This window comes from Hylobates moloch, unplaced genomic scaffold (assembly GCF_009828535.3).
Source record: "Hylobates moloch isolate HMO894 unplaced genomic scaffold, HMol_V3 SCAFFOLD_6, whole genome shotgun sequence".
NCBI classification, from domain to species: domain Eukaryota; kingdom Metazoa; phylum Chordata; class Mammalia; order Primates; family Hylobatidae; genus Hylobates; species Hylobates moloch.
The window spans coordinates 52,563,486-52,577,727 of NW_026652281.1; the positions used below are offsets into that span (position 1 = coordinate 52,563,486).

General features: G+C 38.3%; 1 protein-coding gene across 3 annotated transcripts; it reads right to left on the reverse strand.

Annotated features, from left to right (window-relative positions):
- Window positions 1-817: 817 nt before the first annotated feature.
- RFESD (Rieske Fe-S domain containing) lies at window positions 818-11,151 on the reverse strand. Of its 3 annotated transcripts, XM_032156800.2 has the most exons (6): window positions 11,101-11,151; window positions 5,607-5,801; window positions 4,722-4,819; window positions 3,702-3,877; window positions 3,571-3,605; window positions 818-1,915 (listed from the first exon to the last, which is right to left on the reverse strand). In XM_032156800.2, exons 2-6 carry the CDS (start codon window positions 5,664-5,666, stop codon window positions 1,652-1,654), a joined length of 633 nt encoding a protein of 210 aa, XP_032012691.1. In that variant the 5' UTR covers window positions 5,667-5,801; window positions 11,101-11,151; the 3' UTR covers window positions 818-1,651. The 3 variants fall into 3 exon arrangements, with proteins under 3 accessions (XP_032012691.1, XP_032012695.1, XP_058296691.1); XM_032156804.2 differs by lacking the exons at window positions 4,722-4,819; window positions 5,607-5,801 and having other exon boundaries at window positions 11,101-11,150; XM_058440708.1 differs by lacking the exons at window positions 4,722-4,819; window positions 5,607-5,801; window positions 11,101-11,151 and adding an exon at window positions 9,852-10,954.
- Window positions 11,152-14,242: the final 3,091 nt, after the last annotated feature.

Here is a 14,242-nt window from a genome sequence, read left to right on the forward strand (position 1 = left end):
CAAACCAGGGCTACAGTTTTTGCCTGAAGAAAGTACTTTGATTTCTTCTATACACTTTATATTCTGGACACGTGTTAAGACCTGACTGGGCATTGAAGGATTATCACATGATAGAATAGACTGGGATGTACCTTCCTGAGAGATAGTACATTTTCTGTACTTAGTGAGTAGCTGCTACCACAAACAGTATCTATAAAAAGCCCAAGTCTGGTTCATTGGTTGTCTGAGAAATGAGGACCAAGTGCTACTCATGCTATCCAAACTCCAACAGAAAAGGAAGTGTAATAATATGTAGTAAAGGTCCCTGTAAGCAGAGTCTTTACTATACAGACCTTACTCATTTACTATTTTTATAATAACCAAGGGAAAGAGTCCAGGTCGGCTCCTTAGAATGTTAAGTATTAGATTTAGATTCTTAATTCTATTCCTCTAAAAATACTACTGTGCTTTGAGACTAGGTTCCAATCTTCACAGTTCTTCTCACTCTGAATTTATCATCTACTCATTTTAGCTATTTCTGGTCCCACATAGTGGTGATTTTTGCATGAGTACTGACCATGCAAAAATCACCACTATGTGCTGCCGATTTCTGCATGGTGGGGGTGCTTGGGGTGTTATTTTAAATACATTACAACTGGTATGGTATGAGCACCAGGCCACTGAACGGTACTGACCATAAATAACTGACATGATAAAACCAGGGTGAACCAACTGAACATCAACCTTGCCTGGGAACTCCAAGGAACAAAACCCTAAATCTCCTCTCTATAATATTTATAGGAGACACTTAGTTGTGCACACATTCACAAAGTTCTAAAACGTTTTTAAAAACCTTTATTTGAAAATTTCATATAGGCATTCAAAGTACATTGGCTCACTGAGTAGGAGACTTTACATCTCTCATGGCTGGGCAGCAGCTGTGTCTGGCTTCCTTACTTCAAGATCTGCCTTGATCACAGATCGCTTAACAGTGGTTAAGTTTCTTATTTTCAAGTTCAGCAGGTAAACTTATCTCATTTTTGGAGGCATTTTTTAAGTATAAAAAGTCTGCTATGTTATTTAGGAAAGTTTCACAGTTCAGATGTGAACATTTCAATGTATTTAAACTTTCCTAAAAATGTAAAAATAATAATCAAATAGCAGAGGTAGGGAATCCATAGAGGTATAAATAAAACAAGAATGGAAGAATGCTGATAACTGTTAAAGCTGAGTGATGGAAGTTCATTATATAGTCTGTTTATTTGTATATACTACAACTTTTCCAGAATTAAGTCTGCTACATCAAACAGGGATTTTTTTTCCTATTTTAAAAATTATATTTTTTAAATTAAAATTTTTCTCACTAAACCTTAATTGTTACCTATTATTTGTTTACTCCAAATTTATTTTCATCCTTCTTAAACAGAACATGCCAAACCTATAACCTTCAGGTTCTAATTAATCCAGAAGATTCGATAAAATGTATTCTATTGATCCTGATGATAATCCTTACATCATACTAAGTATGTGTGCTCTTAAACCTCTCAAATGTATATGAATTTTAAATAGTTGTGCCTACGTTGAAAAATTTCATCACCTTTAAAATTGAAGCAGAGTTATTCTAAAAATGTTTTCAACATACACAATATTTTTCATTTCTATATATTTTTTATCAGGAAGAACTCTTAATTACTTTGAAGTCTCCAGTGGCATAAAAATCAGAGTCACACTTAAAAGGTTCATTAGAAAGAGTCACATAAATATTTCCATTGTCTACTGTCACTGTGTGAATCCTTTGCTTTATTCCTTTGGAGCACCACTTGGGTTTTGCCGATGGATCTTTAGGGTTTATAGACTGGTACAGACCTTCTCCTGTTGCCAAAGTAATTTTGTATTTATGCCAGGGGCAAACTATACACGGTCGTCCACCAAAATCCTGGGGAAGAGAATAACTCATTTAATATTCTGACATGTCAAATGTTCTTGATACACCATAGACTCTGAAGAGAATCTGCTGCAGAAGAACCAGGTTAAAAAACAGGTTAGCTTTGCTTTTTTCCTCCTATGTACAAATTATTCAGCATACAGCAGATCCTAATCTGAGAAGAGTCATCAAGCTCTTTTACAGTTGATTAGAAAGCCAGTTAGAGCTCTATCAGAAGACTGACATGCTCAGGCAACTAAACCATGTGACTGCAGCTGTGCTGTTATCTATTAGATGTTAATGTCGCCTCCTTGACAGAAATGGGGCAAGGACTTCAAGTGCTTCTATAGGAATTTTCACTAGCTTCTAGAACTGTAAGGTTCAGATATAAATTCAAAAGGAGTTACTAAAAGCATGAGTGCATATGATAATAGAAGAGCAATTTGTGATCCAAAGTAGTTAATTCTCAACTTTTTAACTGTCTTGGTGAAGTGCTTCTCAAACTTTAAAAAATATAGGAAGCACCTGGATCTTGTTTCAATGCATATCTCTCTGTTTAAATGTAGTAGGTCTAAGGGGTTGGGGTGACAAGATTCTGCAGTCTAAGAAGCTCCCATGTGATACCAAAGTTGCTGGTTTATGGACTTCAAGCTCTCATGGACTGAAACTGGAGAAAATTCTATGGAACTATTATCAGCTCACAAATGTAAGTGGGTGCTTTCATTTTCCCCTCTGTATCCAAAAGTGCAGGAATACTGATTTGTACTTTCATAAAACTGTCAGCAAAGATTCACATTTTCATAATTTACATTACATAAAACTGTCAGCAAAGATTCACATATGTGGGTTTGGACAACGGTAAAAAATAGAAAAAATAAACACACATACGTTCTTTAACATGAGGACAGGTGTGTACACTCATCAAGTATAGAGAGAGTGGAATGCTAAGTTCAAGCTTGTACTTTGCATCGGTTAGAGAGAAAGAGACCAATTTCATGAAGAAACAAGAAATTAGGTGACTAGTTTTGGAATCCCAAGGAAGCAAAGACAACTTCCCATATTCCTCCTCAGTTAAGACTACAGTGTGGTTTATTTCTTTAAAAACATATTTATACTGTATATTTTCATTATATTATAAAAGTAATATATACTCATTGTAAAAATTCAAATTTTGCAGTGTATACAGTAAAAAGTGACTATTCTTTTTGATGAAAAAATGAAATCTCATAAGACTATTATCATCCTATGACTTGCTTTTTTCAGTCACAAATACATTGTTCACATCTCTCCATACCCATATAGATCTGCCTCATTAATTTAATGATTGCACGGTACAGTTATTCCACAGCATGCCTGTATCATAATTTATTTAACCAGTTTCCAATTGTTAAAACATTTAGGTTGCCTTCAATTATTCATTATAATAAATAATGCTACAATGAATCATTCCTATACAAATACTTTAACATCTGTGCAATTATGGCCATAGAATAGATATAGAGTATAATTGCTAGGTCAAAATATATGCATATTTCTCATATTTATCTTATGAATTCCCAGAATACTTGAAATTATATTCAAAGCATTAAAATATAGTTCAAACCAATTATAAATTATTTTTGAATATATTTGCTGAATTTGCTGAAAATAAATTTAATTTTACATACCTCTATATCTCCCAAATGTAAAGGTCCTCCTGAGTCTGAAAAGGAATTGAATATTACCTGCAGTCACTAAAAAACTGAAATTTTGATAGTTTTATGGTTTAAAGTTTTACAAATGAAAAATAAAATCTTACGGTAACAGCGAATATCCATAGCATGATATTCTCCCTTGTGGTAGAAAATGACCACTTCTCTATCATGGACAACAGCTGTCATTCTTTCGGATTTTTTAATGTCATCTTCTCTGCCCACACAGACAGAAGAATATTCCCTCTTTTCAGGATCTTGTGCAGAGCCATCAAGATTCATGCTAGTTGAACATAAAGAAGGAAAGTTACAAGAAGTATTCACTAATTTGGTTCCAACTTAATGGAGATAACCATAAGAATGAATAGTTTGGACTTTTCAAGATTTATGGAGGCACTTTCTGTAGCTATATAAAACATTTATAAATACTGGATTATTATTATTTTGAGACAGAGTCTCACTCTGTCACCCAGGCTGGAGTGCAGTAGCATGATCTCAGCTCACTGCATCCTCTGCCTCCCAGGTTCAAGGGATTCTCCTGCCTTGCCCTCCTGAGTAGCTGCGATTACAGGAGCCCACCACCACACCTGGCTAATTTTTGTATTTTTAGTAGAGACAGGTTTTGCTGTGTTGGCCAGGCTGGTCTCAAACTCCTGACCTTAAGTAATCCGCCCACCTCAGTCTCCCAAAGTGCTGGGATTACAGACGTGAGCTACTGCGCCCGGCCATAAATACTGGATTATATTAAGTAGGTAGTCATTACTTTGCGTTAGAGACTCAAAGACTGCCAAAATTAGGGAGGATTCCTCACTCTGAGGCTAGAGTTGTATTAGATTCATTTCAAGGTCAAGAAGGAAATTTCAGAACTTGTAAAACATAGAGATTTAAGTTTCACTGTCCCTTTATTTCCTATCAAATCCAACACTAAACAACATTCAGTTATCTGCATTGTTTTCAGCCTTCTGCTGAAGGCAGGATTCTTTGATTGGCTGAATAGTCTTCAGCCTCTTGGCTAAGGTGGTCCACTTGGTTTTGCCTGGAGTACACAGTTGGCTCTTACAGGCACAACCAGATAGCTATTACAGCAAGAGAAGATGGGTATGAATGAAAACCTTTCATTTTCTTACCTCAGATAAAAACTGGTCACTGAGATGACAGCTGAGCTGAAATGCCCAAAATGCAAATGAACTAGACATGCCAACAGCTGGGGGAAGAGAATTCCATACTGAAGGAAGAGCAAATACAAAATCCTGAAGGAAAGAAAAGGCTTGGTGAATGTGTTCCAGAAGACTGGAACATAATATGCAAGATTGGTAAATAGGCAGGAGCCAGGTTGTGCAGTGCTGTGTGTGGATTTTACTCTAAGAGCAAAGGAAAGCCACTAAAGAGTATAAAGCAGGAAAGTGTGACTTGATTTCTTTTTGAAAGAATGCCCCAGCTCTGTGGAGAATGGATTATAGCAAAACAACAATGGATGCCCAGAAATCAGAAAGCTAGGGGTCCATGAAAAAGATGGTGGCTTGCCCCAGGGGGTTGACGCTGTAGGGGATAAAAAGTAATAATAACAGTAGCAGTAGTAGCTACAATTATATTGTGTTAACTATGTGCCAGGCACTATTCAAAGGCTACATTTATTTATTAACTCCTTTAATCCTCCATGTTACTAAAAAGGTATTATTATTTTAATTTTATAGTACAGAGAAGTTGGGTTGATGAACTAGAATGAAGATGCTACAGAAAAATAAAGAAAGATGACTCCCAAGTTTTAGGTTTGTGCAGCTAGGTGAACTGTAGTGCCAAAGACTGTGAGGAGAAAGGCCAAGAAATGAATGGTATTTTTGCAGGATGGAAAATCAAGAGCTATATACATTTTACACATATTGAGTTTAAGGTATCTCAGAGACATCCAAGTAGAGATGTCAAGTCAGCAACCAGATATATGAGACTAAAGTCGAGAATTTCTAGAGAGAAAAACTGGGGAGTTTCCAGGTTATAGAATTCTATGGACTCACTTGGAGAGGAAGTGTAGATAAGGAAGAAGGTCTAAGACAATTCCTGAAGCACTTCAACATTTAGAGGGCAGGTGGAAGAGAGGTTGTAGAGAGACAAGATCAGTAGAGTGTCCAATCTATTGCTAATCAAATGTAATTCATTCATAGCTTTCTTCTCTATCTTATATTCTCCCTGAATTGCGAATAGGTGGTAACCTAGAAAAAAAAACGCAGGCAATGAGGCCAAATAAATTCCAATGCTGGTCACGCCTGTGTACTAAACAATAAATAATACATGAATAAAACTCGAAGTTCCTAGGAAACTGTCCTGAAACTTTGGTTGTTCTATAAAGAGTTGGCCTACCCTATATCCTTTTCTCTTTGTAAGTTCACTTACTCCCTATACATCCACCCTCCTAGAAATCAAATACTGATTAGCATCCAAGTAAGACCTTATATTCAGAATATAACCATTACTACTCTCTTTTCCCTGTATTTCTAAAGTTTGTCTCCTATTCCACTCTTTAATATCCTTTCGGCCAAATATAGAAATTAAAAGGTGGGAAAAAAATCAAGACTAAGAAATATCTCAATATTATTTTTAGGAACAGGCTTAAGGGTTATAGGTTTGATCCTGTCCTTGAATCAAAATAATGACCCAGGCCAGTGGCTCACACCTGTAATCCCAGCACTTTGGGAGGCCGCGGTGGGAAGATCAATTGCCAAGAATTCAAGACCAGCCTAGGCAACATATCGAGACCCAGCTCTACATAAAAATGTTTTTTAAAAATTACCCAGGTGGGTTGGTACTTGCCTGTAGGGTTGGCTGCTTGGGAGGCTGAGTCAGGAGGATCACTTGAGCCCAGGAGTTTGAGGCTTCACTGAGCTATGATCATACCACTGTACTCCAGCCTGGGCAACAGAGTGAGACCCTGTCTCTAAAAATATTTTTTTAAAAGAAGTTTGCTGTGGAATGCTCAAGATATTAAACACACACTTGTCTACAAATATTTAACAAAATTACAAATCAGGTGTCAACTTCAAATAACTACTCTAACTTTAGGAAGATACTTCATCATTCACACCTTCTTCAAATATAGTAATATTGTAATATCTCACAGGAAGTTAAACAACATGATAATATACCTTTCCTTGATCAACAGGAATCTGCATTGTAATTCCACTCAAGTCTTAGGTTACCATTTTACATAAAAACACATATATCCAACTTCTTTTTTTTTTTTTTTTTTGAGATGGAGTCTCGCTCTGTAGCCCAGGCTGGAGTGCAGTGGCTCCATCTCAGCTCACTGCAAGCTCCACCTCCCAGGTTCACGCCATTTTCCTGCCTCAGCCTCCCAAGTAGCTGGGACTACAAGCACCCACCACCACACCCGGCTAATTTTTTGTATTTTTAGTAGAGATGGGGTTTCACCGTGTTAGCCAGGATGATCTCGATCTCCTGACCTCGTGATCTGCCCGCCTCGGCCTCCTAATGTGATAGGATTACAGGCGCGAGCCACCGCGCCCAGGGCTATCCAGCTTCTTTAAAGAAGGCATTTGTACCTCGGTGTACCTAGCTTAGAATGGTTACACACTATGGGCTAGTCCCTTCCCAAAAAAAGGGAAATTGTTTTCATGGAAGTGCCAAGTGACTTCAGGACTTCTGCAGATAATTTTCCTGATGGCTTCTCTAAATATTTATTTAATCCTGTATAATTGATTGGAAGTTTTAAAATGTTAGCTGAAAAACAGCATGGTTTATTTAAAAAGTAAGTTTATAAAACAAAAATTATTAAGAGTAAAATCTCTGTTGGTGTGTTAGGAGTGAGCTTTAGAAAAAGAGAATTTATAGGTCACTATTTTGAGATAAATAGTTCTGAGCCACGTAGAAGACAGATATCAGATATCATTGTAAGTATGGGCTCCAAAATTGAGGTGTAGGTAGAGAGGTATATGTGTGCATGTGTGTTGATGGGGAGAGGCAGGGGCTTTGAATTCAATGTATAAAAGAAGGCATTACACACATCAAGCTTAGAAAATTATAGGGATGTCAAATTTGTACTCTGAAGTTTGCATTTTTAATTCTTGCTCTAACTAATCAATTTTTTTTAAAAAAAGGGGGATAGAAAAGTAATACATATTGTTTTTAAAAATTATCTCACAATAAAAAAGCAAAAGTTTATTATTTTAAAGCAAAGGCAAAGAGGACCATGGCCATGATTTTCTGGGTTAGCTATGGCTGATAGGAGGCAGGAATACTATTTCTGAATGGTCATCTGGTTTTATTTGATTTTGGCAGGTACTCAAAGAACACAAATTGCTCAGGTGGTAGTATCTACCTTCAGAGTTGGGCATGCAGCCTTCATCACATTTTGTGACAGAACAGAGGGGTAATAATAAGAAAAATGGGAACAGACAAAGGAATGAACTAAAAGAAGGGGAAATAGGCTAAAGAAAAAGAAAAGAAAGAAATGTGGAATTTGCATACATATAACTGACAAAGGCTTGAGATTCAGAATATATGAAAAACTCCTATAGGCCAGTAAAAAAAGAACAAATAATCACAGAAAAGTGGGCAAGACATGAACAAACATTTCACAAATAAAGAAATCTGAATGGCCAATATATGTAAAGACTCAGCCTCATTAGTAGGAAAACGCAAAGGAAATGCAAAGCCAAGCCATTAATGTGACACTATTTTCTATCCACCAGGCTTACAAAAAAATTATACCAAGTATTAGTGAAAATATGGAACTGCTAGTGATAACATAAATTAGTGCTACCAGAGTTTGGCATTACCTAGTAAAGTTAAACATAACAATAATAATCCCACTTTGGGTATATGCCACAGAAATGCGCACAGGTACACCAGGAAACATACATAAGAATAGTTATAACAGCAAAAAACAAAAACAACACAAAACCCATCAACAGTAGAATGGAAAATGTGTATGTTCATTCAATGGAATGCTGTACAGCAGTGAAAAATGTATCTCTACATCAAGTTGGCTTAATTTCAAAAAACATAATTGCAAGTGAAAAATTTAAAAAGGAATTCAGAGTATGTTTCTGTTTTTATCACAAAAGTGGCAAAACCAAACAGTATATTATTCATGGATATATGTACTATAGGGTAAATATATAAAGAAAAGCAAGGGGATAATAAACATTTCTTAAATGTCTAAAAATATTTACTTATTTCTTAAAATTAAAATTATTCTTTTCAAGATTTAAGTTGTATCCTAATCTATATTTATGTAGCAAATGACCCCAAACCCAACAAAAATGGAATAAAATTGCCCTTTCTATCCTCAGAGAATGTGCCTGTGCATAGGTCATGAATGAAATATTTGAGAATTTTGTACAGCTAATTTCAAAACTTGGCACCAAAGGAGGAAATAAATGAATAGTTCTTTTTTTTTCCTCCAGGCAAAAAATAGAAAAGTACTACTATCAAAAAGTAACAAAATACAAGAGATGTAGTATAATATCAAAAGTTAATTATGTTTTCCCAACTTCCAAATAAATGAGAACCAAATACAGGTCTTTCTCAAATTTGAGTCACTACAAACTTACAGTCTTTGCAAGGTTTGCCTCCAACCCGAAAAACTGGTGAACTTTTACGGGGCTGATAAGAAAGGAGCAGAGAAGACTGGGGCTAAATGATAAAGGTTTCAGAGAACTATGATTATGGCCTTGCATTTTGCTTAGAAAAGTATTATTTTATATGCCAACAGTTTCCTCTATGTATCTTAAATGGTACTATTTATAATATCTGATGACTTTTTGACTTTTTACATTTAACACCCATATTATCCTTACTATTGTGAATATCACGATCCATTCAGACAACAGGGAAAGCCCATGTGTTCACCTTAATTATCGTTATTTTGATGAACTATTCATAAATTCCCAATATATTTCGATTTTAAGTCTACTTTAAGATAGTAGAATCTTAACTGAATGAAACAGAAAATTAAAGGACTCATCCAATTTGGGGACTAGATGAAAACATCCCCCTGAAATATTTAGGTGTTGTGTTCCACGTTCTCTTCGAGAAAAATTTTTGGCCTGTCCCTAAAATTGGTTTCTAAAGGTGCTAACTCCATATAAAATTACAAATTAGCTAAATGGATACTCGGTCACTATTAGATCCCTTTCCAACATAAGAAATAAATTCAAGTGGAATTTTTAAAAATATTTAGTGTAACTCAAATTTCCACAAGACACGGGGGACAAAAGAAACATGAAGTGAAACGTACTTACTTGTCACTCTTCTTGAGCCATGACTAAGGTGCTTTTACCAAGTCTGGAAACTTTGCCTACACATTGTCAGAATGCTTATCTCAAGTATGACACCCTTGCTTTTATGTGCAGGGAAAAGAAATGCCTTAAAGAGTAGTTTTGGTATCTCTCTGAATGGCAGAATAATAATAGATAAAGATAGCTGTCCTTCAATAAATGCCTACTGCTTGGACCCATTGAATATAATAGTTCATTAGTCTTCACAAAACCGCCAAGGGGTAGGCATTAGTTTTATTCAGGTAGCAGCCACGTTTTTATAAAAACATGGGTCTTGCAAGTAAACTACCCTGAAGACACAAAAAAACCTTTTAGCAAAGCAAATATGTATATTGGTGATATATATAGTTTGATATTTGTCACCAAAGATGGTCCTGAATTTTTTTTTAAAAAAAGGAACGCTAATGTGCAACAGCTATGTTCACGAATGTTTACAATTGAACGCTTGCCCAATAATTTTATATAAAGTCACAGAGCTGCTCTGGAAATCAGCACCATCGTATGATGTTGAACTGTGATCACGAATGAGCTAGACCTGGGTTTGCATCCCAGTTCTGCGTGATTTGGGGCAAGTTGCTTAACTTCGCTGTGCTGCAGTTTCTTTTACGGTAAGAAGGGCCCGCCACATAGGGGTGTGGATAAAGCACATAAATGCTTTAACACATGTCAAATGTTTAGAGCAGGCCTAACCGCAGAAAACGCTCACAGCGCGTTAGCTGGCACCTCTATCCAGCTCTGGCAGTTATCCTGCCTAACTTCAAGTTGTGTTTAACATTTCGGTAAAGACCACCTGCAGTTCTGAGACTGCACGTGGCTGTCCAGGTGCTGTTAAATTCTCGACACAGACTCCAGGAGACTAGCATCTCCAGGACGGCCGGGGCTGCGGAAGCCCTGGAGCAGCTTCTATACTTTAGAGCTTTCATGGCACAAATGCCATGAAAGCTTGTTAGAAACGACCCGCGTACCCCCCTGAGGTGGCAGGTCTCAGGTGTGGCCCAAGTTTCAAGGTGAACAAGCTCAGTGGGTCTCCTGTGCCTGGGCGGAAGCCTGCCCTGGCGGGTTAACCGTTAACTAACGCTGAACCGAAACCCAGGAGGGCCTCAGGACTCGCAGCGGCCGGGCCGTAGCCGGAACGCGGAGTCCACGCCCGCAGCCCGGCCGGAAGCAGCTGGTCCCACCAGCCCGCCCCCTGCGCGGCGAGAACAGAACTTACTGTCCCCGAGTCCTCGCTCCGCCTCCGCGTGACGCTACTGCACGAGCCAGAGCTCCAGACACGCGCGGCGCCTCGACAGGGCGGGGCGAGGCCGTCCACGTGACCCAAGAAGGCCCGTCCCCGGGACCGCCTCCATGGCATTGCCGGCAGATGACCCTGGTTGATAGAGATCTCTGGCCAACAGCGCCGAGCCAGCACCTTCAAACTGGTAGGCATACTCGTGTGCTTGACAAATGTGGATAGCATCAGCTTACTTTTTAGTTGTTTGTTGATCTCATTACATTTATTTCAAATTTTAGATGCGCCCAGCGACTTCATTCAGGAATTTACCCTATAAAAATATTCGCAGAAGGTCGTCGCGATGCTGGTAACCCATGTATAAGGATGTTAAGGCCTGGCGCGGTGGCTCACGCCTGTAATCCCAGTACTTTGGGAGGCCGAGGCGGGTGAATCACCTGAGGTCGGGAGTTTGAGACCAGCCTGACCAACATGGAGAAACCCCGTCTCTACTAAAAATACAAAATTAGCCAGGCGTGGTGGCCCATGCCTGTAATCCCAGGTACTCGGGAGGCTGAGGCAGGAGAATCGCTTTGAACCCAGGAGGCAGAGGTTGCGGTGAGCCGAGATCGCGCCCTTGCACTCCAGCCTGGACAACACGAGCAAAACTCCACCTCAAAAAAAAAAGAGAAAGTTTATTGCAGTGAAATAGTGAAAATAGCTAAAGTGTTAACACGGAGGAATGGTTCAATAAAACACAGCACGACAGTACAGACATGTGAATTACTTCGTAGCTGTGTACTGTATACTCAAAGGACAGGTCCATGATGTAATGAATATTAAAGGCAAAGCATAGAATACTATATGTGGTGTGCTCTAATGTAAACAAAAATTATTTTTTGAAATACAAACATGCAGGTATGTACATAAACTTTTTCTCGAAAAATCAAAAGAAACAATAGTGGTTGCTTTGGGAGGAGATGGAGAGTTTTCACTTTCATATTATGAACTTTGCAATTTTGCTTTTTTCTCATTATACTTCCCTGAATTGACAACAACAACAACAAAGAAAACCACCAAAACCCTCATATTTGTGTTCCGAGCTGGGAAACTAGATGAGCCTAAGTTTTTAAAAGTTTCCTTGACTACTTTCCAATGCAGTGGTTCTTAACCCTGGCTATGCCTTAGAGTCGCTTGGGAGTTTTGAAAAGTCGTAATGCCCAGTGTGTATGCCAGACCAGCAAAATAAAACACAGATTTATTTGGGGTGGGGAGGGAGTGGGCAGATTCAATATATGTTTTTAACTTCCTGAGTGATTCCAGTGTGAACCCAAGGTTGAACACTACAACTTGTATTTAGTATGGTATCTCAGGCTCTAGGGTGGCCCAATGAACTGGGGCAGCTGAAACCCAGGAACTTTGTCCATTTACCTCAGTGTGCTATATAAATGCCATTTTTTAAATGAGCCTCAACATGTAAGAAGTTGAGTAGCTCAGAATAATTTGCCTCCAGTGCTAGTTTCTTCTGATTTTTTTCTCTTCAGTACAGTTTTAGGGTGATCAATAATATTTTATTGGGTCATTTCCCTTTTGGCCATTTTTTTTCACTGACCCAAACACAAATTAACTATCTAGTTTTGATGTATCAGTTATCAAAGAGATAACATATATTTTGATTTATTATAATTTCCATTATCTGTTAGTCATCCCAAATGATTTTATTGGCACATGGAAGGTGTTAGCAGTCCCCAGCTTGTCATCGAAGGATTAAATAAGGTTTGCCATTTTAGAAATCCTTTTTTGCTTTGTCATATTCTGGGCATTAGAAAAGGACACATCTTAGATCCATCGACCTTAAATTTGATTTTGAATAAACTGAAGACCTCAGTAGTTATACATGCATATGCACACAAGTAGGATGAAAGAAGAGAAACTTTCTTTTATCTCTACCAAAAGTATTCATATGGTTAGTCACGTGATGTTTGGAAAGCTATAATGGAGGTCGGAATAAACTACCCTTCTCCACTTCCCAAGTGCACACACACACAAACGCACAAAACCATTCACACACAGGCATGCACATTAGGTAACAGCAAGAACCCATCCAGTCTGTTTGGAAGTCATTATTGTTCAGAATAAAGTTCATGATTTCTACTGTTATTTTGCCTTTTTTTTTAATAGAACAATGTGAGCAATGCTACCACTAAGTTTCACCTGTGGCCATCTTAGGGCATGTACTACCTTTTCTTTCTTTCCTTCATTTGTTCTTTTAGCCTTTCCTTTTCCACGCTTCTAACTTTGGCCTATTAGTGACACCTAGTGGTTCCTGTGGCCAGCTTTCCCCCTGATTTTGGCTCTCAATATCTTCATGTATGGTTTCAACTGAAAGTCGTGAGCCTAGTCCCTCTGCCGTGAGCATCAGGCTATTTCTAGGCAGACTTTTCAGGCACCAAGACTCCCCTCTTAGAGAAGTTAAAAACTTGCCTTCAATCCTAAGCCAAAATCTGTCTTGACCGCTAGTGAAGGCACCTGTGTGCTGCTAGTTTCGCTATGGGGAAGTTTGAAGGGTGTCCACCAATCTGGATTTCCTACTCCTTCACACCAGAAAAGGGTGATAATACTGCCCTTACTAGGCCCTGGAACTCAGATTACATGACAGTGAGTGTGGCTCTAAATACCACCTATGTGCTTATGACTCCTAAATGAATGTCTCCAGACATACGTTTGTTGGGGATGCCTACTTGACATTTCTATGGGGCTATTGTGGCAGAAACAGTGGTGTTCACCAAACATCCCATCAACTGCCCCACATTTTCCAGCTCCGCTTACAGTTTGTTGCAGCCACATGGCCAGTTTTGAACAATGGGCTGTAGACTGAAGCATAGAAAAGCTGAGATGAGACTTCTCCAGTTGCCTCTTTTTCTGTCATAAGAATTAACATTCTGGATGGTGGAGCCTCCACCAGCCTGGGTCCCTGAGTGACTATGCAGAACAGAGACCACATCTCCCCGCCAATTTCCTAACTTCCACTAAGCCGTGAAAGTCACATAAGTGAGAAATAAATTTTTATTATGTTAAGGCCCCTGGAATTTTAAGGTTGTTTATTATTATAACATACAATAGTTTAACCTGATAATTCATAGCT